The sequence below is a fragment of the Tachypleus tridentatus genome, chromosome 10 (assembly GCF_004210375.1).
Source record: "Tachypleus tridentatus isolate NWPU-2018 chromosome 10, ASM421037v1, whole genome shotgun sequence".
Classification (NCBI taxonomy): Eukaryota; Metazoa; Arthropoda; class Merostomata; order Xiphosura; family Limulidae; genus Tachypleus; species Tachypleus tridentatus.
The window spans coordinates 154473961-154501941 of record NC_134834.1 but is presented as its reverse complement, the minus strand read 5'-3'; the positions used below and the strand labels follow the sequence as shown (position 1 = coordinate 154501941).

At 32.1% G+C, this 27981-nt stretch overlaps 2 protein-coding genes across 7 annotated transcripts; one reads left to right on the top strand and one right to left on the bottom strand.

The window, feature by feature from the left end:
• Positions 1 to 273: 273 nt before the first annotated feature.
• Positions 274 to 12586, bottom strand: LOC143230680 (transmembrane protein 179-like). 2 transcript variants are annotated; one of them, XM_076464644.1, is made up of 5 exons: positions 12111 to 12582; positions 11285 to 11425; positions 3992 to 4070; positions 1968 to 2069; positions 281 to 603 (listed from the first exon to the last, which is right to left on the bottom strand). In XM_076464644.1, the coding sequence occupies exons 1-5, from the start codon at positions 12473 to 12475 to the stop codon at positions 586 to 588; spliced, it is 705 nt and encodes a 234-aa protein (XP_076320759.1). In that variant the 5' UTR covers positions 12476 to 12582; the 3' UTR covers positions 281 to 585. The 2 variants fall into 2 exon arrangements, with proteins under 2 accessions (XP_076320760.1, XP_076320759.1); XM_076464645.1 differs by lacking the exon at positions 3992 to 4070 and having other exon boundaries at positions 274 to 603; positions 1968 to 2094; positions 12111 to 12586.
• On the top strand, positions 11544 to 27546 carry LOC143230679 (ral guanine nucleotide dissociation stimulator-like 1). Of its 5 annotated transcripts, XM_076464640.1 has the most exons (3): positions 13024 to 13306; positions 19999 to 20206; positions 21165 to 27546. In XM_076464640.1, the coding sequence occupies exon 3, from the start codon at positions 21242 to 21244 to the stop codon at positions 23378 to 23380; it is 2139 nt and encodes a 712-aa protein (XP_076320755.1). In that variant the 5' UTR covers positions 13024 to 13306; positions 19999 to 20206; positions 21165 to 21241; the 3' UTR covers positions 23381 to 27546. The 5 variants fall into 5 exon arrangements, with proteins under 5 accessions (XP_076320758.1, XP_076320757.1, XP_076320756.1 ...); XM_076464643.1 differs by lacking the exons at positions 13024 to 13306; positions 19999 to 20206 and adding an exon at positions 11544 to 11644; XM_076464642.1 differs by lacking the exons at positions 13024 to 13306; positions 19999 to 20206 and adding an exon at positions 12618 to 12963.
• The last annotated feature ends 435 nt before the right edge of the window (positions 27547 to 27981 follow it).

Below are 27981 nucleotides of genomic sequence, written 5' to 3'. Positions count from 1 at the left end.
ATATTATTTTCTTGTTTTCTTTCCTTAGGGGTAACTTCACATAGATTCACATAGGCACAGGATGCATGATGGACATATAAATACAAGTATCGTGAAAAGATCGAAGAAAAAGGAGCTGATTATAACTTGAATTTCTGTGGGAACATTGGTGGCAAACAAAAGAATTGTCCTAAGCCCAAAGATTTTGTGGGCAGTATTGACTTGTCTAAGTTTCTCCACGAGAATTAGGTCAGCATTGAAGAACATATAATATAAAATGACTCACGGAAGCAAGAGAATACACAAACACTCATTTTATTTCTGAATTTTACCGAAAATCTTGTTTTAAATTTTAAACCTTAATCAAAGCTGAGATACAAATAAAAGAATAACTTATGAGTTTATTCCTTTAGTAATAATTTTCGGTTTCATGATTATTATAAATGAGATACAGGGATATTTAACAGATTGCATAAGAAAAATTTTCATTAAAACTTACTTTAAATAACATTTTAATTTATAAATACTATATGTAATGAAAGTATTTGTTAGAATCGGAATAAACAAAATTTTCAGTTGTCTTGACTTCAAGTCTCTATCCAGATTTTATCGAGTTACTTTTGCCTAGTAAAGAAAAAGAAGAAATTAAAAGCTTGTATAAAAACTACGATTACAAATAATGAAATTTTGTGTGTACAAAGTGAATGAACACAAGCAAATGCAGTACTAATTAAAAATTAACCCTCTTCTCTCTGGTATTTTCAGATTAACTGATTTTATGGAAGAGTGTCAAGTAAGTTTGATTTATAACAGAACGATTGACAGAATAAATTACAAAAAAAATTTGAATTTTGTTTGTTTGTGTGTTTATGAATTTCGCGCAAAGCTACACTGGGCTATCTGCAATAGCCGTCCATAATTTAGCAGTGTAAGACTAGAGGGAAGGCAGCTAGTCATCACCACCCGTCGCAAACTCTTGAGCTACTATTTTACCAATGAATAATGGGATTGACAGTCATATTATAACGCTCCCACGGCTGAAAGGTCGAGCATGTTTGGTGCAACGGGGATTCGAACCCGCGACCCTTAGATTACGAGTCGAACGACTTAACCCACCTGGCCATGCCGGGCCAAATTTGAATTTAATTAAACTAATTGAGTTCAAACAAAGAAATAAACAGACTGCATATGCTATACAAAATAAAGCAATATTTATTTAAATCAATGAGCCTCAGTGGTAAGTTAGAAGACTTATAGCGCTAAAAATCAGATTTTGATACCCGTAGTGGGTAAAATGTGGAACACAGATAGGCCATTATATAGCTGTGCGCTTAACACGAAATATGCAGATTTAAATCAATGACAAAGTGCGTGTAGTTGCTTTTTTACACTGGGAATTTGTCTGCTATTGAATTTGTGAATTGGTGAACACATTTCTTTCTCTCAAGATGTCTTCCTGTTAACCCCTCCATGATAATTCTTATTTAAATCTGATATTTCTTATTTAATGGAAAATGTCGAACTGATCCACAGTAAACAGTACTTTATGTCACAGATAACTTTCATTTAACATAGGAAAAGATGTAATCGTTACATATCATCTGCTTTAGCAGTGAAAGACATTGCTATCATTGACCTTGCATTACCACAATGCATCCCAAGGACAAGTTAGTGTTATCTCTCGACAACTATGAAGGAACAAAAACAGCTAAAATAAAGTCAATTTAATGGTTGTATAAACCATATGTTTATTCAAAAACTGCATAGACTCGAACAAATAAAAGATTTTGAAAATATCTACCTCAAAATAAAAAACATAGAAAAAGTGAAGGTATGCTCACATGTCACATTGTATTTCACACAAAATACCGTTTGGAACTTTGAATTAATGTTGTTTCAAATAAGTCATGGAACTTTCTAAATATAATATTTTATAACTTTTAAAAACATAATAAAAGCAAAAGAAACAATGTGATAAATGTTCTTACCGTATTATTGGACTTTTCTTTAAAATCGATCCCTGATACACATCGCAGGCTAAGAACAAACAAAGCTAAGATCCAGGTAAGTGCTGCTGTCCACATGGCGAGCTGTGGATGGATCGGTGTAACAGAACTGAATTAAATATATTAACAACAACAAAAATAACTTTAAAAATTCCGGCATAAAATAAAGAATCACATTTATACAATTTATGTTATGTGGCTATTACTCCTGCGTACAGAAATAAACATGATAAAAAAACCGTTTTGAATTGTGCCTTTAGACTCTTTTTCAAAGTCGATTGAGACCAATTAAAATGTAAAGCTCTGTAGTCGTTTTCTTAAAATACAGTAGAAAACCAAATATTAAAACAATGAAGCGCAATTCAGTATGTTCAAGTCGTTAGCTGCAGACAAAACTTACTCTTCTTCCAATATAAATAAAATGGTGCAATCACGCCATATTGCTGTTGACATACTTTCGGCTTCTTTTATCAAATTTTCCGCAGCGGAAAAATTAAATAATACCACTTAATGTATCAAATTCTAACAATTTTAATACGTAAATATTAGGTTTTTGTTTGTTTGTAATTAAGCGCAAAACTACACAAAGTGCTAGCCGTATTTTGCCTATCATGGGCATCGAAATCCAGTATTTAGTGATATAAGTTTTCCAGCTTAAGCAAATCGGGGGAAGAACGTGAAGAATAAAGAAAGCCAATACTTAGATTGTCTTGTTTAACAGCAATGCAGTTTGAGGATAGCAAATTCTTACGAAAGTCTAAGGGAGTTCTTGAATGCTTCTACAATGAAAATACAGTATATGGTCTGACATTGGATTGTTCTGTTTCTTTACACCACGCTTAATAAGAGTATAAAACAGGCACTATATTGTTAGCTTCTTCTAAATTTATGAGAGAGGCAGCTGCTTCTTCTGCTTCCTTTTTGGTTTTACCAGTAATTCTTGTGTGTTAAAAAAAAGTCCTGAATGAATGCTATACATCAACTACTTGAGACAGATGTCGCTTGTTTATGAGAGTTATAAAATACAAGTTTAAAATGTTGTTTTATACATCTTAAATACTTATTATTTAATAAAGCTAGACGTTTTTATGTATTGTATCTGATGCATTTTATGTTATGCAACTTGCACAAACAGAAAGATAAATTATATATGTCACGAATATATGTCAATTAAACTCTCAGACTGTAAGCATATAAGGTATATCACACAAGACCTGAAATCACCCAAAATTACTGTAATATGTTTTATCTAGAAATTTTTATATTAATTGAGGATACAAAAATTTTTATACTAGATAAGTATAAGAAATATATATAAATTAATGTGGCGTATTATTATAATATATATATATACTCTATTTTGTCTTTAATATGTCTTCGACTATGCTGAACGAAAATAGGAATTATTAATGATAATTTAACCAAAATTCTCACACCTCAGTATAATACTCGTTTGAGCAATTATAACTTTAAAATATGATACGAAACCTTTGGGGATTATATGTAGTTTATCAAACCATACATGGAAATAACAACGTGCTGCCTATCATGTAAACGGCACGGCACTGTCAGGTGATTAAGGCACGCAACTCATAAGGCTTAATTATCCATATAAAAACTCTCAATCTGGCATAGCCAAGTGGTTAAGGCACTCGACTCCTAATCCGAAGATCGCGGGTTCAAATCTCCATCCCACCAAAATGCTCGCAATTTCAGCTGTTGGGGTGTTGTATAATTACGATCAATTCCACTATTCGATAGTAAAAGAGGAGACTAAGAGGTGACGGTAGGTAGTGAAGAGGTAGCTGCCTTTCCTTCTTCACGCTCCTAAACTGGAGACGGCTAATGCAGATTGCCCTCGCGGGGGAACTCAAACACAACAATCAAATAAATATAAAAATATTGGACACTTGTAATCAAAATACACTAATAGTAGCTTCAAAAAGTATATTCATGCATATAAATATGTAGCTATGATTTTTCTTCTAAAATACTCTTTTTCTTACCTCAGCTTCTAAATGTAAGCTGTAGAAACCATTCATGTACGGATATGCTTCCCAGGTTATATGTTGTGCAGCATCACAGCTGAAATATAACATCATAAGCTTGAAATGAAATGGAACCGTAAAGTATATTTATCCTGACTTTGCATCTGTGTCCCATGTTTTCTAAATTTTCTTGAATTCGAATGTAGATCAGGTACGCACAGTTCATCACCATGCCCACGAAGACAAACGTACCATTTTGAAATTAAGTATCAGTAAGAGAGTCTATCTCAGGATTTGGTTTCGATTATTGTTGTACATAAAGTTACATTATGGGCTGTCTGTGCTCTGCCAACCACGGGCGTTGAAGTTCGATTTTTAGCGTCATAATAATGCAAACTTATCCCAATTACACAGAATTTCGTTCTGAGTAAAGAACTGAAAATATTTAATTGTTTTAACAATTTTTGGTGTTTGATCTAATCATATACTGTATTGTATAAATTACAAGAAAAGCGCTTTAAAAGAGTACAAGCTGTAACGCTTAGATTAAAATATATACATCGAAATAAATTGTAACGTTTGCGCAAACAGAATATTACAAAATAAAATGAAAATGCAAGCAAACTAAACCCAACTGCTTGGTAGGTGTATATGCGGAAACTAGGGGGAATGTAATTAGAAAATTGAATTGAACTGCGAGGTAGGTGTGTAGATGAAAACTAGGAGTTTAATCACAAGAACTGAAGTGAAATACATGGTAAATATGTAGCTGTAAACCAGGGGGAGTGCAATGAAATGAATTGCATGGTAAATGTATGGGTGGAAACAAGGAGGAATGTAATCAGATGAAGTGAACTGCACGGTAGGCGTATAGGTGAAAACTAAGGAGAGCGATCAGATGAATCACATCATTTTCTAAACAGTAACAAAGAATTCCATGGACAGAAACAACCAAATTGCTGATTAGTATAAAGTTAAAAAAGAAAAAAATATGTTACTATATATTTTTAATATGTTGTTCACTGCAAGTGAGTGTGCTATAAAAACGGCAGTCAAGTTCTGCTATTCAGTCACAAAAAGTAGCCTACGAATTCAAAATTTTCGGGAAGAGATATGCGAATAGGTTTGCGTGAAAATATTAAATAAACACTGTTCTTTGTTATATGTATTTTTACTTGATGGAAAGCTTCCGGAGACGAGCATTATTGACAGTACCATTTGGTTTATTAGCATTTCGCTTCTTCTTTATGGGTATTAGGGTATGTTGATAAGTATATACCCAGGAGGGTCAGGTGCAAAAAGACCTACTTTATTAGCATTGTTTCACCGTGTGGGTATTTGGATATCGATGTTAAATACCCCGGAGGGTCAGGTACATCAGACTTCTTCCTCCCTCCCGAACGTTGATAGCGTCTGACGTAAGGATTTTTTTTTTTTTTAGCTTAGGACCTGAGCAAAAGTATAATATCGTACTCAGGCCCATTTCAGGGCACAGTCCATGCATGTAGGGCACAGTTCATGCATGGACGCATGCACAGTCCATGTATGTAGGGCACAGTCCATGTATTTTTCACATACATGTTTTTTTTTTCGTAATTTTTATCCTTGTTGTTTTTCTCCATAGAGAAATGCTACTACTACTTGTAGTAACAATAATAGTAATAAAAAAAAAAAATAAATAAATAAATAAAAAAAAATTAATTGTCTAGTACAAGGTGGCCAGCTTGAGTAACATTTCTTAAATACATATTAAAAGGGGAGAGGTATTTAGGGCTATTTACATCATGTACGTGGTATCTGTCGAGATCACACATTAAGTTATTCTTATGCCAATTCTTATTGAAATATTTTAGAGAATTATGCAAGAGTCTTTCTGATATTGTGTTTATGTTTGCATATTTGTGCATAAATGTGGATGAAGTGCTTCGTGGTACTTTGTATGCCGAAGTTAGAACTGAATTTTGTATTCGTTGAAGTTTCTGTAAATGTGTGGGTGCAATGTTAATCCAGGCAGGTGATGCATATTCTATTACAGGTCTAATGTACGTTTTGTAGATTTTGAGTATATTACCTGGAGATATTCCTTGGTTTTTTACCTGAAAGACTTCTTGCATAGTTTGCTCTTTTCCAGATTCGTATCAGTATATTCTTAATATGTGGTAACCACGTTAATTTTGAATCATAGGTTAGACATAGAAATTTAGCAGAAGTAGCAGTCAGTAAAAGTGATCCATTAATGTAGAGCTTTGGTGGATCTTTTTTCAGCTTGTTCAGTCTGCTGAATAATATCACTTGGGTTTTCGGAATATTGATTTTGATTCTGTATTTCTGGCAGTATTCTTCGATGTTATTTAGAATTGGTTGTAGGTTCGTTGCTGATATTGATGGAGTGGGAGCAATTTTACAGACTGCCACATCGTCAGCGAACTGTGATGCATAACCTAAATTTAGGTCCGACAGAGGCATATTACTCACATACATGATAAATAATATAGGGCTAACAACCCCTCCCTGCGGGACTCCTGCTTCGGGTGAAAAGGGCCCTGAGTGGGCCCCATTCACATTTACTTTGCACATTCTGTTTTCCAGGAAGTTGGACAGCCAGCGAATAGTTTCCTGTGGTAATGCCATTTCATGTAATCTGTGACGTAAACCATTATGCCACACTGTGTCAAAAGCTTTCTCAATGTCGAGAAAGCAAGCTACAGTGCATTCGTTTTTGTTGAAGCTGTCGGTAATTGATTCTGTAAGTCGAATCAGGTGGTCTGTAGTTTGGCGGTACTTTTGAAATCCGTTTTGAATTTCTGGTAATTTTGAATTTTCTTCTAAGTATACTGACAGACGATTACTAATTATCCTTTCTAATACTTTGCCAATACAACTGGTTAAGCTAATCGGGCGGTAGTTGTTTGGTTTATTCGCTGGCTTTTCTTCTTTCTGGAACATTAAAATTATTGCTTCCTTCCAAGAAACGGGGATATATCCTGCTGATAGTGATAGATTAAATAAAGCTGTTAGGTGTTCATATAATCTCTGAGTGCCGTGTTTTAGGAGGATAGCTTGAATACCATCTTCACCAGGGGCTTTGTTTTTTGTGTTGTTAATAGCAGTTACGACTTCTGTTACAGTGATATGTTTAATCAGTTGATGAGTGCTCCAGTCTTTTGTTTTTTCTTGGTGTATAATAGTGTTGACTGGAAATTTAGGTGTAAAAATGCTTCTGTTGTGATCAATAAAGTTGTTAACTGTATTAAAGAAGTATCTGTTCATGTCTGGTTCATGATGTATCTTGAACGTGTTTTCTAGGTGTTTTTTAAATATCTCGGCTTTTTCTGTGTTAGTGTATGCTGTTTCTCCATCCAGTTCAAGTGGTGGATATACTGTGTTTGTTGTTCCTTTATTTGTAAATATTTTCAAGTGTGTCCAGAATTGTTTAGGATCAGTTTTGTGATTTAGATCGGAACAGAAGATGTCCCAGTTTTCTTGTTTTTGTTGTCTAATTAAATGTCGTATTTTGTTCCTAATTGCGTTTATCTGTGTTTTAAGTGTTGGGTTGCGATTTTGAATGTACTGTCTGCGGAATATACGTCTGTCTTTTATTAAGTGTATTATGTCTTTATGTGGTTGTCATGAATGGGTTGTTGTGAAGTGTTTTTGTTTCGGTATAGAACTGTTGGCTGCATGTTTTAGACAATCAGAGATGATATGACAGTATGCATCTATATCTGATGCGTCCGCGGCAATGTGTGGTACTTCGGGAGGTAAGGTTTCATTTAATATAGTTTGAAAAACTGGCCAATTAGCTTTGTTGTAGTTCAGTTGGTCTTTAACTATGATTTTATTTAAGTGTGGGTTGAGATTGAAGATACACCAAACTGGGAGGTGGTCACTATCCAAATCGTGACCAACATGAAAGTTTACGAATTTGCGACTCATATTTGACGAACACAGGCATAGGTCCAGTATTTCACTGGTGCCGTGTGCGTACGAGATATGTGTCGGTGTTGCATCGTTTAATAAAGTCATGTTTGATTCATCCAAAACTTGAAAAAGTACATTGCCATTTGCGTTTGTACTTCGACAGTTGAATGCTATATGTTTACCATTTAGGTCGCCGGTAATAATTAGATTAGAATTGCTATTATACAATATATGCAAAAGATTTGCATCTAACACTGTACTAGGCGAGCAGTAGATGCCCGCCACAGTAACGTCTGCATGATTTTGCGTTTTTATATTGATGACTATAGATTCGTTACTGGAAGGGATACTAAGTTCCTGAACTATAAGTTCAGTCCTATACAATAATAAAATGCCTCTGTTTGGATCTCTATTATCCTTCCTGTTATGCCTAATAATGGAGTAGCCGTTTAATTTGAATCGATGGTAGTTATATAGGAGAGTTTCACTAATTATAATAACATCTGGTCTAATGGAGCTTGTTGTATCTTCAATCTCATGTTTCTTGGAAGCAAGGGCACCCTGGATATTGATGTGCAGAACTGTAAAGTTATCCATGTTTAGTGGAGTTTATGATGGAGGTTAAAATTTGCGGCAAGAATTTATGTATGTTTTTCGATATGATTTTAACTATAATGTCTGTAAGACTGTTGGGGTTTGTAGGGTTTGTATATTCTGCCATTATTTCCGAGAGAGTGGAAGTTATGGCAGATGTCAGTGTAGTTTCAATCGTTGTTGGCGTGGTTGGTTGTGTGTCTTGAGGTGGTTTGGGTATTTCGTCTTCACATGGTGATGGTTTTTCCTGTCGGGATGATGAAGTTTTTACCACTGCAGCATAAGCGTTTGTTTGTGTAGTTGTGCTTTGTGGTGCTGGAGTGGTAGGTGTGGGTTCCTTTATTGTTCGTGGTGGTGGCGGCTTGTTCGTGTTGGGATTTTTAATTTCGTACAAGTGTGTTTTAATGGATTTATATTTCTGACATCCTTTATAATTAGCCGTATGTTCCTCCCACAATTGCAGCATTTGGGTTTGGGGTTTTGTTTAGTGCATTGTGAAATGTGGTGATTCTCCCCACAGCCCACACAACGCGCATTTGCTTGACATGCTGCTGCTACATGTCCAAAACTTTGGCATTGGTAACACTGTGTGACAATCACTGCTGGTGTTTTTGTTTGTTCTACTGTGTACCTTTGATACCACATAGTGATACCATTATTAATGAACTGTGTAATGTCCTGGCTGTTGTCTGTGATTACTTTAATTAGGTTTGTGGGCTTTTTTGTAATGTTTGAAATTATTCGGTCTACTGATATATGTTTTATGTTTTGTGTACTTAACGCTTCCTTAATGTCTACTGTGTCTATTGAATTATGTACACCCCGTATCACAAAAGATTTAGGTGTTGATTTAGTTCCTGGTAGGTGTATTGTAATATTTCCTGTTTTGAACGCGTCTGAAGGCCAAGCTTTCAGTAGACTGTTCAAGTCTGCGGGTTCCTTACCTTGAACCAGAACACCGCCTCTAGGCAGACGCTTAATGTTAGTGATTTTATTAGCACTCTTAACAGCTTTGGTTTAATTTAAATTTCGCGCATATCTTCTCGAGGGCTATCTGACCTAGCCGTTCCTAACGTTGCAGTGAAAGTCTAGAAAGAAGACAGCTAGTCATCAACATACACAAATACCCATTTTAACTTTATATTAATCTTGTATATGTATATTATATAAAGTGAAATTCGACGTTTTAAGCACTATGAGTTCGAAAATGATTAACTTCACATTCATACTAAAACATTTTAATGTACTTTTTATTTTTTCTTATACCAATAAATAGTGACTACTAAAATTTAATATTTGAAATAATTGAATTTTGGTGACGTTGGATTAGAAATTATTGTCCTTGTTATATACGTATACTGATAATTTTAGTGAAAGGTCTTACATCTGCTGACTCTGGGTTCAGGATTTCATATGATAAAAACAGTTGTAGAGACTAACAATTATATATAGTACTTTGACTAGTTTATTGAATGACACCAGGGTGCTTTTGATTTTAATGCGAAAGTATCAGCTTTTCAGCGTGATAGTGGGATGCAGTGGATGTAGTAGTCATAAACATATGGTCAATGTACGTGTTATACAGGTAGACTGTGCCATCTTTGTCTATAGCTGTATGCACACCACCTGTGCAAGAGCATCATTGTGATGGCGCTATACTATTATTCCTTCTGTTTGTTTTTGAATTTCTCGCAAAGCTATACGAGGGCTATCTGCGCTACCCGTCCCTCATTTAGCAGTGAGAGTAGGCAGCAAGTCATCGCCAGCCACTGCCAACTATCGGGCTTCCCTTTTACCAAGGGCGAACTCGCAACCCTTAGAGTATGAGTCGAGCGTCCTAACCACCTGGCCATGCCGAGCCTATTCCGTTTGCGCTTCTGCAAATTTAATGTTTAAATGTCAAAATATGCAGTAAAAATGTATAATTTGAACCACACTTTTAAATATTTGAAGTATGTCTAACTTTCTTTATCACATAGAGCAAAAACAGACATAGGGGGCATGTCTGTGTATTTGTGGCCGGTGTTTGTTTACATCTTAGACAACACATTTTTAGCTTAATTTTTAATTCCATTTCCAATACTCAAGCATTGGTATTTGTGCAACATATAAAAGGTGAAATTCTAATAATAAGGAAACTGATCTGATCGTTACATACAGTTTTAATATAGCTTATGAAAAGCTATATTTGATTGCACAGATGTGTGTGTTTTCTTACAGCAAAGCCACACCGGGCTATCTGCTGAGCCCTCCGAGGGGAATCGAACCCCTGATTTTAGTGCTGTAAATCCATAGACTTACCGCTGTACTAGTGGGGGTTTGATCGTACAAAAGGCAACAAAATACTTTTCAAATTTTTGAAACCTGCATTGTTTGTTTTAGCACGATGTGCTTTACACACTGTTATAATTATAAGAAGAGTAACAGCATTAATAAAATCATGTTTTAAGTAAAGACCAGTGAAAACGTATACATATTTTATATTACATATATAATACATATACATATTTCTGTTATTAAAAACAAGTTATAAAAAATGGCGTTATGGAGTGGTAGTTTACCTTTAAAACTCACTGGCTATTGAAATTATCTAATTTTAAAAAAATAATAAAGGGTGCAAAATAAAATAAAAACGTCTTAATCACATGATGCATCATATTATGATACTTTATTACAAACATTTGTTTTGCAATTCGGTACAAACAAAAATTATACTGTTTTAATTTTAAATTAAAACACCATATTGTTTGCTTTATAAACTCAAAAATACAACAAACATAAAACATTTCAACATACCTTATAATTGGTCCATTCTCAATTTGGTGACAAAAGTATCGCATACCCATTGTCAACATGAAGGCAGAAACACACATTGCGACAGACATTATAACAGTAAACAATAAGGCCGGTGGAATTAGTCTCCAGGAATTTGGAACACTTCAATTTGATTATAAAAAAAACTTTATCAGGTAAAATACAACAATACATCAGTAATTTCTTATCGGCTTTATCTCCCTCAACATAAAAGTGAAAGTAACTAGCCTCTTGTGTTGTATTTACTTCTTGAAAAAATAATGTACCGTAATTTACGGAAATGGTTGGAGACAAGGACTGAGAAGTAAGCTACCATTCGAGTGCAGAAGCAAATTGTATCTGGTTTGTTATCATGCTATTATAAAAATTATTTTGCTTTGTTATTTTAGTTTATGGATTTAAGTCTAACCAAAACTTTCTAAGCTCGTCGAACTTTGTGGGACAGTACTAGAAATGCGTCCAAAAATATTAACAACAGTCAGGGTACCTAACTGGTATTCTGATCATTATAAATAAAGTAAAATGGAACATATTAATTACTCGGTTAATTTTGAATTCGGATATATGTAGAAAGCTTGCTTTGATCAGAAGTTAGTGAAAATAATAAAGATGTGTATAACTAAATTCCTGTCACGAATACATGGCAAATATAGTGATAAGAAACAATAACTAATATAATTTTACTGCACATAATATTAACTTATTAAGGTCTTAAGTACTTGACTATGATACTTAGACTTTTTGCTCAGATTTACTTATTATTGTGAATACTGATTGTAAAATTGATTTGAATAATTTCAGTTCTTACCCAGTTGCTCCTATGTTTCCATTTCCAGAGCAAACGCAAAAAAACCATACCAGTGTCAACCCATATACAAAAGATGCAACCAGCATAAAGCTACAAAAGTTACATGAATGACTTGATCCCCATTTCGTCCGCTTTTCTGCATGTATATCTGTTACAAAACGAAAAGAGTCGTTTTTTCCTGGAACCATGACAACAACAATATCGCTGTAAAGAGGACAATGGCCATTAAATTTTTTTTCGCTTACAGAAAAAAAAATAGCACCTGTAAGTGAAGATGCTATAGCAATCATATAAATTATTATATGAGAAATGTTCCAGTATATTAGTTTAAAAGAGCTCTCTTTAGTATTATATCTAGTGGCCATTAGAAAATTTTTTGACACAACAAAATATTCTTTTACATAGCCGAAATGTTACACGTCTGTTTCAAAACAAAGTAATAGCAGTTCTAGACTAGGAGAACAGAAATACATTCCTCTCCAAATTAATATATTGCAATGGCGCCATCTGTTTCCATTTTCATAGTCAGTGCCTTTTAAATTTAAATTATCGTTGGATATATAGAGATTTATAAACTTAACTTTATTATAAAATGGAATTTTATTATTGCACTTTCGAAGAAATAATTTTCAGACTTTTAACGTCTATAGTAAGAAAACTTATATTAAAACAAACTGTTTTACACTAAGTTTTTAAACTAATACTTTGTTATCGTGTTCTGAATGAAAATGGCATTTTATCGGCTAGTGATGAAACAAATTTTCCCCATAAATACTTTGAATATGAAAAGTTAAATGGTAATGTGTTTGTTTTCTGATAGCAAATCCATATTGGGCTATCTGTTGAGTAAATGGTAATAATTATGTTTTTAATTCATGATTTATATGGATTATAAGACTATTTGCAGGTATTAAAAGTATTTGTTTGTTTTTTATTCAGAAAATTGTTTGATTGATTGTTTTATTTACGTATAATGCTACGGTGATAATGCGTTGCACTGTAGTCTATTAATTTGTTCCAACTGTTAATGGGGGGCCGGTTCTTCACAGAACTCGTGGCAATCTGTGTACGTGATGTCACTAGTCACTAGGAAGTTTGATATTTACCTAAAATACATTTTAACTATTCATTCAAAGTGTCCAGTTGACAAATTTTCATTTTCAAGAATGTCATTATTTTGGCTTGTTATTGATAAGGTAAGTATGTTCAAATAAAATGCTTATATTAAGTACATCATTTTTCATTATTTCTTTTTATAATAACACTAATAGTAGATATTTTACGTCTGAACCGTAACTTAAGTTATAATCATATAGCAACCGTTATATTGCCTCCCAAATTCTTTATTTCTGTAATATTACCAGTTTTAGTAATAAGACATATTTTGTAAATTGTAGTGTATACTATTGTTCTAATATATTGTACGGCCTAGAAATTATGGTACCGAAATTTAGTTAAGCTTGCATGTTCACTGTTCGGATAAGTTTGTAGTATAAGATGAAGTTAAAATCCACTATTGGTATTGCTACAAATATTATGTAACCACATATTAATTATATAAAAAGACGTTTTGTAATTTTCTTTTCCACATGCTCTCATCAATTCACTTTTGTTTGCCCAAGTGCAAAATAGTAAAAGTACTTAACAGTGCCATTTTCTGATAAACTGAACAAAAGAATCTTCACTTAAGATTGTATTTTTATGTTATCAAACTATTTATGGCTGTTTGATAACCTTGAAAAATCAGTTTCAGAGTATTTTGAAATGACAAAATCAATAGCAAATTAAAATCTTTTATGATTATCAAAAAGCTGAATGCAAATTTGAAGCACATACTTCTACATCCAATGGAAAACATTTATTCAAAATAACATATTTTTGCTTCAAGGAAAGTACACTTACAGTATGAAGAGGTGGGTGTCAAAAATAAATTGATTTATTCTTTTAAAAGAACATATTTGGTATAAAGTTTCCAAACCAGATGAGTATATTGCAAACATGTCATCATTAGTGATAGAAATAAAATAATTTTTCATTATATTGCAGAAATGCTGACTGACCTTGACTTGGTATTGAATGTTATCAAATCAGTGAAAGATTTGGGTTTCACTGTTTTAATTGAATCTCTATATTACACATTTACAATAGGCAATTCTTCATTTCTTCACAGAATCCTTAAAGAAACTAGAAAATAATAAGGATATAGTAGTAACTAAAGTCATAAAACAAAGTAAATTGTATTTCGTGGTAAATCTGTATACAAAGCAGTACTTGTTTCAGCATAAACTTGTTGTTTCATAATAGTGAATTTTAACTTTATTTTAGATTACATTCTGTTATGTGTTTACTTACTATTGTCATGTTTGTAACTTCTATAAATTAAGGTATTCCAACTTATTAATAATAATTTTCAAAAATACTGTAGGGAACAGTAAGGTAACTTAAGCCTAGTGACAGTGCTAAATGCAAAATAAGCTGTTACTCTCAGATTTATCTTAATCATAACTTGGTAAGAGTGTATTTTGGCATTTTTATCCTTTTCTATTATTCTTTGGAAATCTTTTATATGTGTCTGAGTTAAAATAACTAGTTTTAAAGTAAAGAAATGGTAGTCAAGAGGTTGAATTTTTACGTGGGTTACAATAAAGAATTTCCTAGGGTGGACAGCTTTTAGTTAGCTGTTGCTAACTCACAAGTTAATGATGCCTTAGTCAGAAAGGGTCAATGAGAAACTGTGTAATAAGATTAGGGTTGCTACTAATTAATGCAAGAACTGTAGGTGATTGTATCTTTAAACACATTAATTAAGACTGTAAGAAAACAAAGAGCAATGGAGATAATTCTTGAAAGAGAGTTAGGGTGGTTTTTCTATGATAAATGGTAAGATAACCTAATGTTATTTTCAGTTTATTGTTGAACATGAAAGAGGATATGGTGACTGGAGTTGAACTAGGAGAATGTTTGCAAAGTAGTGGTCATTACATTATAACATTTTGCTATGTTTAATAAGTTAAAATTTACAGATATCTGGGTTATATGTTGATGGCACTATAGGAAGGCTAGGGACTTAGTTAAAACAATATTGAGTTATGAAATCGAATAGGGCTTATGAGAAACAAGTAGCTGCTGATGTTTAGATGAAAATCAAAGATATTAATTTTAAAGTATTAAAGTACATTAAAGGCAAATAGAATGCCAAAATGTTATAACTGTAAAGAATATTGATTGTAAAGGTTTTTGTTGAAAACTATAAGATGGCTGAGCTTTTAATTTTTTTCATCTATTCTTATGAAAAAAGAAAATAGCAATATTCTTGATCTTGAGCATTCTGTAGCAAATATTGGAATTGACCTAAATCATGTATATACACAAAGATTGAGAGATTAAAATAGAATATATATTAAGGTCAAACAAGGTGCTCTACAAGATTTGAAAAAAAATAAAAGATCAGATATAAAAGCTTCTCTCTTTTAGTTTTGGTTGGTAAGTAGAATGTTTTATTGTTTGATGATTGGTGAATTGTTTGTATTATTTTATTTGTAAAGGGGTGATTTAGGTTGTCCTTGGAATTGTAGGCTTTCTAGTCTTCCTTCTATAGAGACTGGTTTATTAAAGTATAGTATCATAAATTAAACAACCTGGATTCATCAAAGGGAAGCCTTGCCTTATTAATATGTACATTTATTTTGGTACGTTACTTGGTATCTAAACAAAGAAAAAGGTATAGGTAATAGGATTTGGAGAACCAACTCAGTAGTATGGATGAAAAAGGAAAGGATCTTGGCATATTGGAGGATATGTCAAGTTATTGAAGCAATACTTTGTTTCTAGTACTAAAGCTAAGTTTATAGAATTTTTTGTGTGTTTACAATTATATTTTAGGCAAGTAAAAAAAGAAAAAGTAAATGTTTATAAATATCATTGTTAGGCCTCATTTGAAATGCTGTCTACAGTTTTGGTTTCCATATTCTAATAAAGGATATTGATTTATTGAGAAGGTTTAGAGTAGGACTACAAGGATCAGGCCTGCAGGACAGATTTCCCAAATGGGGAGTCAGTACCCCTGACCCTTCTAAAAGAGTAACATCATATTTTTGTTACTAAAAATAAAAAAAACTAGCATAAATTTTCAATACTGTGATTGCTTAAAAAAAAAAGAACATATACTTGCTTTTAAGAATTAAAAACCATAAACATAAATTTTTCAATGCAGCTAGTGTTTTTACTTTTCTAATGCATAAAAAATAAGATCAAATAAAATTCAAATAAGCACTAAATTTTCATTATTCTTCTGATGAGCAAAAGCATTGATCATCTCTTCCATATTGTTTTCCATCACGAAATTTGTTATTTCTCATTCAGTTTTCAAAATGATGACATGAGTCAGTCTTTCTTGTCCAATGGTAGAATGTAAGTAAGTTTTGAATTCAGTGTAAAGCAGAGAATGCTCTTTCAGCAGAACAGGATGTGGCTGGAACAGTGTTAAGTATTTGCACCAACTGACAATAAGGTGTTGAGAGATGCCATTCTCATAAATCTATGTTGACAAATTATATCCTGAAGACAAATGTGTATTTTGTTTTTCTTGATTGAGAAACTAACCAAAATCTTTCTTTCTGAAGATAATTGATTCTCATTCAGTCCATAAAAGTCACAAAGTGATCAGACATAATTTGTAGCAAGATAAATATTAATTATAAAACTGAAAATTTGATTCTGCTTATATAATTTTTACACATTTATCTTATAAATATTAATTAGAAAAACAGAAAAAAATTATTCTATATATTCATTACTTAACCATAATGAGACAAAAGGGGAAAAAAAAGGTAATATAGAATTACATTGATCATTATATCATCTTGCTTGATCCACTGTTCAATTGTTTACTGACATGCATGCACTTGCACTCTGATGGTAACGAAATGAGTGAAGAAAAAACAAAAGTCAAATCTTAATCTGTACATTCTTAAGATGATTTTTCTGTTTCTCTCTATCATCTGATCCATATTTTTTTTCCCTTTTTCTCATTTTTCTTTTCTTACCCCTTTTCTCTTTACTTACCTTTTTTTTTCTTTAATCTTCCTTCAAGAATGTACAAGTTTTCTCCTAAGTGGAGGGTAAAATGACCCCCATGCCCTGTGGGCATGACCAGAATGATTGCAGTCATGAAGGGGCTTATTTATGAAGATGGATTAAGATTAGCTTTTCCCTCCGGGTGATATTATTGCAGTTTTACAATATTATGTGGGTGATCAATAGGATAATAGCTTCTATGAAGAAAATGGGATTGTCAGTTTTTAAGTATAGGTGCTTGTGAGTTGTTTGTGATAAATTTCCACAATAAACAAATAATGCACAGCCCACTTGTTTTAAAATGATATATTGAAACAATTTAAATGTATATACAAATGTTTGTTCCACTGTTGGTCATCACAGTTATATCCAGAGCTTAATTTTTTTTAATTTTCTTGTGAAAGTCCTCACAGCCTGGGTCAGTTACTTGGGAACAAAATTTGACAAGATGAATTATTCTTCCTATTCTGTTATTACAATACAGTTTGTAATAATTTCACTTTAAAAATACAACTATATGCTCTTTAGGGCTAACCTAATAGTTACTTAGTCTAGATCTAACTAACAAACTATATTTTTGATGCTTATTTACACACTGACATAGGTCTAGAATGCTCTACACATTACTAGATATTATGAAGTAATGATACTCAAAACAAGAAAAAATCAGAAGGTTCTAGTAACATTATGCAATAATACAAGTCACCATTTCATAACTGTTGAACTACATAGTGTGATCAACTATCACTTTTAAAACAAACAGAATTTAACACTTGTACTATATAATTATCTAATTCCTAACTCTTGCATTAAACATAAATAGAAAGTTATGTATATGTAACAAGGATGAGAGGATAGAAGTTTGAGATCTGAGGAGGACTGTGTGGGTTCCAGTTAAGACACCTTTATTTTTCTAACAAATAAGTTGATTTATGGTAAGAGTTACTGCTCTTGGTAAGGGAGGTTAACATTTTATGGGGGTTTAAGGGAGGGGGATAAATGATTTCCTGAAAAATAAAGGGTTAGTTTGTGTTTTTATTTTTAAGGATGGGTGTGCAAAGTCCCTTGTTACACTTAAGCCAAGGGAGGGTTGTGAATATTATATTTAAATGATTTTATAGCTTTACCACATGGTTCATTTTGTCAGTGGGTCATGTTATGTTTGTTGACTTAAATTCAAAATTTTATTGAACTACTCTTTTATGAATTTATGTTAATAAATGTGGAATCAAATTGGAGATGTAATTTAAACTTTAATATCATGAGTTAATTTTTATATTTAAAAGTAAATATTAAAAAACATGCCTAAAATAGATTCTAGTGAGTCATGTGGCATGTTGAATGCAGCACTGTCTAAAATTAGGTGTTTGTAATGTCAAAATACCATGTAAATAGTTTCATACAAATTAGGAACTCAAATTACCAATATTGACAAGCTAGAATATAAAATAAGAACCTCATTTTTATTTTTGTGAGATATGGCTTTTGTAATGAATCAAACACGGTGGCCCTGTTCAACTCTTTTCCATTTTTTTGAAATGGTCCCTTTTCTACTCTTACTACAGTATATGACATCTGAGTAATCAGTCATTAGCTTAGAACATTCCCAGAGTGATTTTCTCAGCAACTTTAAACTTTGAAAAGGCTACTGCATTCATTCAATCCACATTTTCAAGGAGGAAGGTTGTGTCTTTAGTCTGCTAGAAGTTTCATACTTTATAACATCTAAATAAATCTTCAGTTACAAAACTCAATAAATAATAGTGAAATTCTATGGTATCAATATAGTTATTTATCATTTTTTGGTTTTTCAACTGTATATGTATATAAAATGTAAAACAAAACTTGATATCCTCCACTGTGAAATTTTAAAAGGCTTATCAACCTACATGTAACAACAACTGAGTTCAAAGGCTGTAGTATTAATTGTTTGTTTACTTCTTTATTTGTTGTGCTGTGTTTCAAGAAAAATAAGTTTAATAATTTATTTCTAAATAGTAATAATCTATATACATATATAATGTATAATAATTGAAATGTAACTGTATATTACAAAATACTAGTCCACTAAAACATAACCAAGACAGGAAAGACTAAAGGTCAGTTTTTATGTTATAGGATATGTAACATGAGTGCATGTACACCTCATCAGTACAAGTTATGTAATGTTAGCCAGGCATGACTGGTAGGTCAATATGATAAATATATATATATATGTATGTATATATAGAGAGAGTTATGAGACTTAAACTACTCAATTAAACATTTGTATTTTTGTGTTATAATATGTAGTGGCTCTAGCATGATAAAGGTATAATTTATATTTATTTCCTAATTTTTTATAATGGTTATGAGATTGATCAAGTGAACCCCACATAGATTGGGTATAGAAAATAACAAAATATAAAATCTTAAATCAAAACAAATGTTTGAAATGTATTTAGGAGGTTTTAAAGATTACACAAATAATTAAGATTTTTGGGATGATGAATAGTTTTTTTTAATTATAACATGAAATAACTTTGCAATGAGACTAGTAATGAAACAGATTCAATATTTTCACAAACAAATTTTTGGAAAAATATTTCATTAAAAATTTTAATCTTTATTAAACTTTTACCAAATTTTGTGAAGATACACAAGCTGTAGTTATAGTGTAAATACTGAATATGTGCAAATGTGTAGATGAACTTGTGTATATTATACTGAGCTCATTATAAAAGGGTTAACAATAACCCCACTGATTAATTTTTATTGTAAGAGGTTTATTCATAAGAAAACCTTGTCCAAAGCACATCATTCCTTCCTACAGGCTTTCCATAACCTCTCTAGTGTGTAAGGATGAGTTTTCCACTACCTGTTTCAACAGTGTGAACAGAAATCCATAAGCACTGTATCAAGTGACTTTACTAGTATGCCTTCGTATGGAATAGCATGAATATCTGTTTTATTTTTCAGTTGCTTGAAGTATAAAACAGTTAAAGTATGACTGAAACCTTGTTTTGGTAAACTGTGCTATGGTGGGTTTGTTTCCAGATAGATATCTTTGTTAATTATGTTTATACCTTTGTGTTCATGGTTTTCACATGTTAGAAGATGCTACATTCTGATTACCATGCCTGGGGCACAACTTGCTACAGGTGTTTTTCTGAGCGACTTGGGTATTTCAAGACAGTCTGTATTCTGTCTTCCAAGTTCATAAAGTACAAAGGATATTCCTGTCTTGTATATTCTAAATCCCATATCTGAAAATGTCTTTATGATCTGTGTACATGAATATCTTGCCCCAGAAAGTGCTGTTGTGTACCATTATCAAAAATGATAGATTTTCTGTAGCATCCCTCTATATGTAAAATGTTAAACAATATTAAAATTTAGTTGTAATACATTACATTTCAGTGATTTTATATTGGTAGTGGTTGTCATTTAAAATGTACCTAATTTACAAACTTAAATCTGTATTACATTTTATAAATGCTAAGTTAGTATCTGTAAAGGATTATCCAGGTAACTTAGTAAGAGTTACTCATAAGAAGAAAAGGTGCTTAGATGACATCTATTATATTTTTTTGTATTCAATTACTGTAATTCATTTGGTGTCTACTTTCTAAATAACAATTTGTACTTGCTTTTAGCATATTTTTTAAGATAATTAAAATAAGTGGGAATCAATAATCCCTGCCTAACTATTTGAAACTGCTAACCTTAAAAATCTATATTATTAACCCTATGAGAGGGGTGTGTCAATTATATCTCCTGTTTTTTTTGTTTTTTCCTTTTCAGAGTAAAACTGGACATGTGGGGAAAAAAGTGAATTCCTCCATCACTCCCCATTTTTTTTTAAGTGTAAGACAGATAAACTGCCAATTTATTTTAATTGGGTTCATGGCATGCTTTCAGATTGAAAATGTTTGTTTGTGTGTCTTTAAAGTATTTTTAAAATTTTTTTACATACATGTTTTGTTTGTTCACTTTCAGGATGAAAACTCCAACTTGCTTTTAATTTTTTTGTGTGTACATAATTTTGGTGATCTGATGTAATTGCAACTCTTGGGATGAACCCAGTGGGAGTGACAGAAGATCACCATCATTCTTTGTGGCGACTGTGGGGAGAGGAGAAGACAAAGGATGCAATATACAGTGTTTATCTTAAAAAGGTCCGTTACCATCCATTCTCCTTACCTGAAAATAAAGAATCAAATGTGATAGAGGAAGCTCAGACTCAGTTACAGTGGGAAATGGTTCAGGTAAAATTTATAAAAGCTGGCACTTTGGATAAATTAGTGGAAAGTTTGGCATCTGATGTAGGTGAACTGGAATCAACATACATCACTATTTTTCTGGCAACTTACCGATCATTTGCAACCCCACAAAAAGTTGTTACCTTACTTTTAAATAGATACAAGCAATTGTGTTGTACAGAAGTGAAAATGAAAGAGGACATTAAAGAACAACACAAAAAAACAATAATTCAGGTCATGCATGTCTGGTTAGATATGTATTCTGAGGATTTTAAAGATCCTCCACAATACTTTGCTCTACATCAGGTTATTGAATTTGCTAAACAGTTTGTTCCAACAGGACAGTTAGAACTCAGAGCGCAGTACAAACTTGATAAGTTTAAACGAGAAGAAGAGACTGAAGAAAAATTTAGAGAGGTTGGTTGGTGCCATTCAAATGCAGAAAGTGTAGATATTAATGAGGTTGAAGTTGTTATGCCATATAATTTTTTTGAGATTCCAGAGGATCATTTTGCTTTACAGCTTACATGGATGGATGCTGAGCTTTTCAAGAAATTAGTCCCCTATCAATGCCTTGGATCAGTTTGGTCAAGAAGAGAGAAAAACACAGATTGGGAAATAATTCCTTCTACTGTTACGGCTACAGTAAACCAGTTCAATGCAGTTTCCTTGAGTGTTATGTCAACTGTGTTATACGATACTGAGATGAAATTATCACTAAGAGCAAGTGTGATTTCCAAATGGATAGATATTGCTCAAGAGCTTCGCTTTTTAAAAAATTTTTCATCTTTGAAAGCTGTGGTTGCTGCTCTGCAGTGTAATTCTATCCATCGTTTAAAGAAAGTTTGGCTTGCAGTTCCTAGAGAAAAGTTTGAAGTGTATAATGAGTTAGCACGAATATTTTCAGAAGATAATAATCAAATAATTTGCAGAAATCTGCTTGTAAAAGAAGGGTCAGCCAAGTTCGTGGAGGTTGTGGGAGATGATGACCACCAGTTACAGAAAGCATTACAAAGGCAGTTGTCAGTTGGGAATCATGGTCCAATGCAAGGCACAATTCCTTATCTTGGAACATTCCTCACAGACCTTACCATGATAGATGCAGCAATTCCTGATAAGAACCAAGATGGTCTAATAAATTTTGATAAAAAAAGAAAAGAATTTGAAGTGTTGGCTCAGATTAAACTACTTCAAAGTGCAGCAAAAAATTACAACATAACTCCAGATGAGAGGTTTCTTGCTTGGTTTGATTCTGTTCCAGTCATTGATGAGAATGAGAGCTACAGACTTTCATGTTTGATAGAACCTCAACTCCAAAATTTTGGTATCAGTGATAAAACAGGAAATAGTACAAAGAACACGAGACACAAGAAAAACCTTTCAACTTCTTCTACTTCAACTACGTCTTCCAGTAGTGTGTTTTATGATGATGATCACAGTAATACTAGTGTGCCTTCCACTGGAATTGATTGTATTGTTTCATCTAATGACATGGTGCATTCTGGTTCCAGTCTGTCCCTTCCTTTACTTGTCCATGGTAATTCTAAGTCTTCAGTTATGTTGCCTGGTTCACCTACAACTCCTCTGCGATCTCGGTCTACAGAATTTTATATTATCAGGGTAAGTGTTGAGAAAAGAGGAAAAAGTGAGGGAAGTGGTTCAGCTGTGTATAAGAGCATAATGTTAAGCAATAGGGATCACACAAGGACAGTCATTCAGAATGCTTTAATGAAACATGAACTGTCAGGAAGCCCTGATGACTACAGTTTGGCTCAAATTCTTCCTGAAGGGTATATGGTTTTTCCAGATAATGTTAATATTTTTTATGCTCTGAACACTTCCTATGATCTAAACTTTGTTGTGTGCCCTAAACAAGATGACTCTCCTGAATGTCAAAAGAAAAAGACTAAATACCCACACAAAATGAAACGTTTATTTTCAGTGATGACCTGAAACAACTTGGGTTTGTTTTGTTCTATATTACATAATTGTTCCTGGGAGTTCATCTGATGTACATGTAGCTACTTTGATATTCCAAGGTATTGTAAATGTTCAAAGAAGTTAAGTAATGTTTGTTGCTTATTTCCAAATGTTTGGTGAAAGGTAACAATTTATTGTTCATAATACTAATCAGTCTAAGAAATGTACTTAATGAGTCTGCTATAAACATCAGTTGCAGGTCAAATTAGATTATTGCTATTGATATAATTACTATTTCTTACAACATTTAATTACACTGATATTTTCTTTGGAATAATATGTGTTGTAGTTTTAAATATTAATTTTCAGTTAGCATGGCAACTGTATTGATATTAAAGAATATGCAGTGATGGGTAAATTCATTCTTTGTAGGCTAGGACAAGATGGTGTTTTAACACAAACATGATTGTTTAATGGAAGCATTTGAAGTGAAATTAAGTAATATATTTTTATAAATTAACAATCTTAAAATTAACAATTTTAACAATCTCAGCCAAAGTTTTTATTCAGAAATAATAGAAAATCAGTAAACTATACAGGAATACAGGTTGAAAACTACAAGTTTATGGGCCTCTGTAAAGTTTTCTCTCAGTTAAAAATATCTAATTCTGTAACTGTGCCATTTCAACAATGAGTATTTGAAAAACTTAATTATGTTTATCAGCAAAACTTTTATGTGCTGGTTAACATGCAAAAAATGTACAAATCTGTGTACCATAAATCCATGCTTATTAAGATATAAGATAGGTAGTTGGGGCCTGTGATAGATAAGGTGGATTGTTTTGCACAATACCATTGGTTAATATTGAGGTAAATGTCTTTTTTGAATATTTTTTACTAGCAGCATATTCTTTATATGGATTTAATTTTGAAAGTCATTTGACAGTGCAATAGTGGCAAAAAAATGACTGGGTAAAATAACTAAATGAAGACTAGCCAGACACTAATATTCAAATTAGAAGTGCTTAGATGCATATTTAACCTAGACTGTACTATTGCATTTGGCCATTGAGGATATTTCATGTTTCCTGCAGTTATCTTGTCCCTTATTCATATGAAGACAAATGTGAAATTTAAAATGTTTTTAAATTCAATGTCTGGATAATAGAATATTGTAAATGAATATTTAACTCAGTGACTGGTGATTCACCAGATAAGAAACATTCCATCTCCAGCAGTTTGATGCAAGTGTACTGTATACAGTGTATGGATAACAAAAATTCTGCATGCATTTAAAGCAGCTGAAGTCAAAGGGTTAAATATAATGTTTATAAATGTAGTGGAACCATAGATATCTGTGTGTGTTTACCATTTGGCTAGGAAGTCAGTACAGTTTTTGGGTTTAATTTGTTTCTCTTTGTGAATATTAGTGGAAAACAAAATTATAGTTTCTTGTAGTTTTAAAATACATGCCAGAGAAACATTAATGAGTTATATTATTAATTGATTAAACTTGAATATTGACACTGTTGCTAGTTTGACTGAACAATAAGGAGATTTCCAGGAAAGTTAGTAGTTCTTATTTAAGATGGATAACCTGGACTAACAGTTGTAGACTAAATTGTGACATTTGTTATCTTTCACAGCTTGGGTGTGAATGTTTGCACCAGTAAAATCAGTGTAGTTTCATGAGACTTCTTACAGAAGTGTTTTTTAAATAAGAAAGGAAAAACACCAGTTTTACTGTATATATAGCTTACTTGTTACTAAGGGGAAAGGGGAGCTGGATAGTATCCAAACACTGTATTAAAGTATATATTGTACATTTGTAGATTGTATTTCTAAACAATTATGTTAAGATGTATAAAAGGTATATTTATTTGTGAAATGTAAGTGTCACTGAAGGGAGATTTATTTCTGAACAATTATATTAACTTGTGTAATGACTAATGAGGTACCAGTAGTAGAGCTGCACAATAAGCATGATTAACCAACATAACTGATTACCTGTTAGCATATATTAATGTCATGTAAATAATCAACTAATTGAAATTAGTGTAGGATTGTAATGATGGGTTGATTTTGACCTTCAAAGGCTAGGAACACATTAAAAATGAAAGTATGGCCCTTTACTGGTACTGATTAGCAATGATTTACAGATGGTCATAATAACATTTGCTCGTAGTTTAAAATTAAAAACAGAAATCTCTGTTTATCTACACTATTTGATGCAATATATGATACTCGTATAGCTATATACAGTAAGCTTACATCACAGTAGCATCATATTGTGGCCACTTAAAATCTGATACTGATTCAAGCAAAACAAATCTGTTTAACTGTCACTATCCCAATTAGGTTGACATTTGTAGTCATGTTGTTATAAAATTGTTGCTTAATCAAGTATAACTTATAAAGATAATAAATAAACATCAAAACAGAACAGAACAACACTAACAATTCAATTGTAAAATTAAAATATGGTTTTCACCTACCACAGTTATTATTTTCATTTTTATTAAATATGCTTTGAGTAAGAGTATAGTTTACATTAGTAGCCCTATTTGAACATTAAAACTGTTTGTGTATATTTTGTTTTGTACTTACTCACCCATACCATTTATCTTACTTCTTCATACTAGCAACTGCTAAATGTGTTCCCTACTTCACCATAATGGTTTGCTTTAATGCATATACAGGGCTGCTACATGTAAAAATGTTGGTGGTGAGTTTTTTTTTTTTTTTTTTACAAAAACTTTTCAGTAATGGGCATTATACAAATAACAAACTCAAAGTTTCCATGTGAATGATGTTTAATGTGGGATTACTATTAAAACATCTAACAGTTTTTTCTAACATGAGAAATTTAAATCTGACACCACTTGAATTCTTTATGTCAAACTTCTGTTTGAAACTATTTCTGAATTTCTGGCTAGTGAAAAAAATATTCAAATATAGTCCTGCAGGAGTGGTTCTGTTGTTCCAACTATCTAAGTAATTGAAATATTTCTATTATGATTTTTAACTTAATTGATTAATGTCATGAACTCATAAAAGTAACCAACTTATTTATACTAGTGTTTTTGATTATTACTATATTCAGTTATTCTAACTTTCTAAGTCTCATGAGAACGATCAGTTAATAAGACCAATGATTATACATTTAGTAACTCCCACTAATTGTCCAGCTCTATCCAGTAGGGTGTATATTAAGTTGTGTAATGAGGTACCAGTATGGTTCATATATCAGTGACTCTTGTCATTAGAGGGAACAATGATTCTAAACAACTATGTTAAAACTGTTGAGGTATGCATATGGTTTATTTATCATGTGATTGTGAGTAGCCAGTAACTATAGAAAGCCATATCATATATGTTAAGTTTAAGTCATCTTGATTTTCTATTTTAGTGAAAATTTTACTTTTACATCTATATTATTTTGTTCAAATTTGTAGTTGTCTGGTGGGGCAATAGTAACTCTAAGGATTTACAATACTAAAATCAGAGATTTGATTCTCTTCAGTGGACACAGCCTGAGGTTGCCTCGCTGTTAAACACACGTGTCCAAATTTGTCAAAAAGATCCTTTATTTTATATAGAGCTTTGTGATAAAAACCTCCCCTTGCACTGTACTCATTAACAATTCTATAAGTTAGTAATGTGTCACTACATAGGAATTGTTACCTGAATGTAATTTCGAATGTTTGAAGAAGGGCACTGTACAAAAATTATGTGATACACATTAATGTTCTAGTTTTAATTTAAAATGAAGGTATTTAATATGTGGTATTTGGCAATTCAAAAACAAATAAAATATGAATTACTGAACTCCCTCCCTTACACAGAAGGTAAAGGACTCTGTTTATGTCAAATATAATTTTTTTTTCCACTGTTAGAAAGAAGCCATATTAAATGATTGTTACCATAATAAGATGGCTAAACAAAGAACCAACTTTGTTGAGCAAGTTAATATTTTATACATGTTATTTTATAGCACTAAACATTTTTTGGGTGTTTGATATGATGTAGTCTTATAAATGTAAAATTACCATGGAAAATAAATATAGAAATTCAGTGTAACTTAAAATATTGTGAAAGTTATTTTAAACAACCAGAGAAATAAATATAAACTTAGCATTGTTATATTGATTGTAAGCATTTTATTGGAAAGATTAATAAAAAATGTTAGCCAGTTGAAATTATTTCATGTTTTACATGTATCGTATAGACACATACATACATACATACATACACACATCATGCTAACCACAAAAAGCCAATTAACAAATGAATATATATATATAAACATGCACACATATACATAGCATAATGATAAGTAGAAGAGTACCAGTCCAGAAAGAATACTGTTTTATGATATAAATGTAAATTGAAGGGAACAAGATTGCAGTAATATCTAGTGGATCTTCCCTTTCCTGAATATAAACCAAAAGCAGGGTTAATGTGTATTTTATTTACAAGATCTGAAATCTAAACTTGTGGAATTGCTCCTGGCAAAGAATGTTGATGAAGATATCCATAGACATTTGTTGTTTGAGACACTGCTAAGAATGATCAAGGACAGACTGAAATGTTCAATAGAGTTCACATCCAGCAATTGACATGGCCATGGTAAG

Coding starts and splice junctions, on each gene's coding strand:
- LOC143230680 (XM_076464644.1), bottom strand. CDS start 12,475: ATGGCCACTAGATATAATACTAAAGAGAGCTCTTTTAAACTAATATAC. Junction 11,426..12,110: donor GGAAACATAGGAGCAACTGG/GTAAGAACTGAA, acceptor ATCAAATTGAAG/TGTTCCAAATTCCTGGAGAC. Junction 4,071..11,284: donor GAGAATGGACCAATTATAAG/GTATGTTGAAAT, acceptor GTTATATTTCAG/CTGTGATGCTGCACAACATA.
- LOC143230679 (XM_076464643.1), top strand. CDS start 21,242: ATGAACCCAGTGGGAGTGACAGAAGATCACCATCATTCTTTGTGGCGA.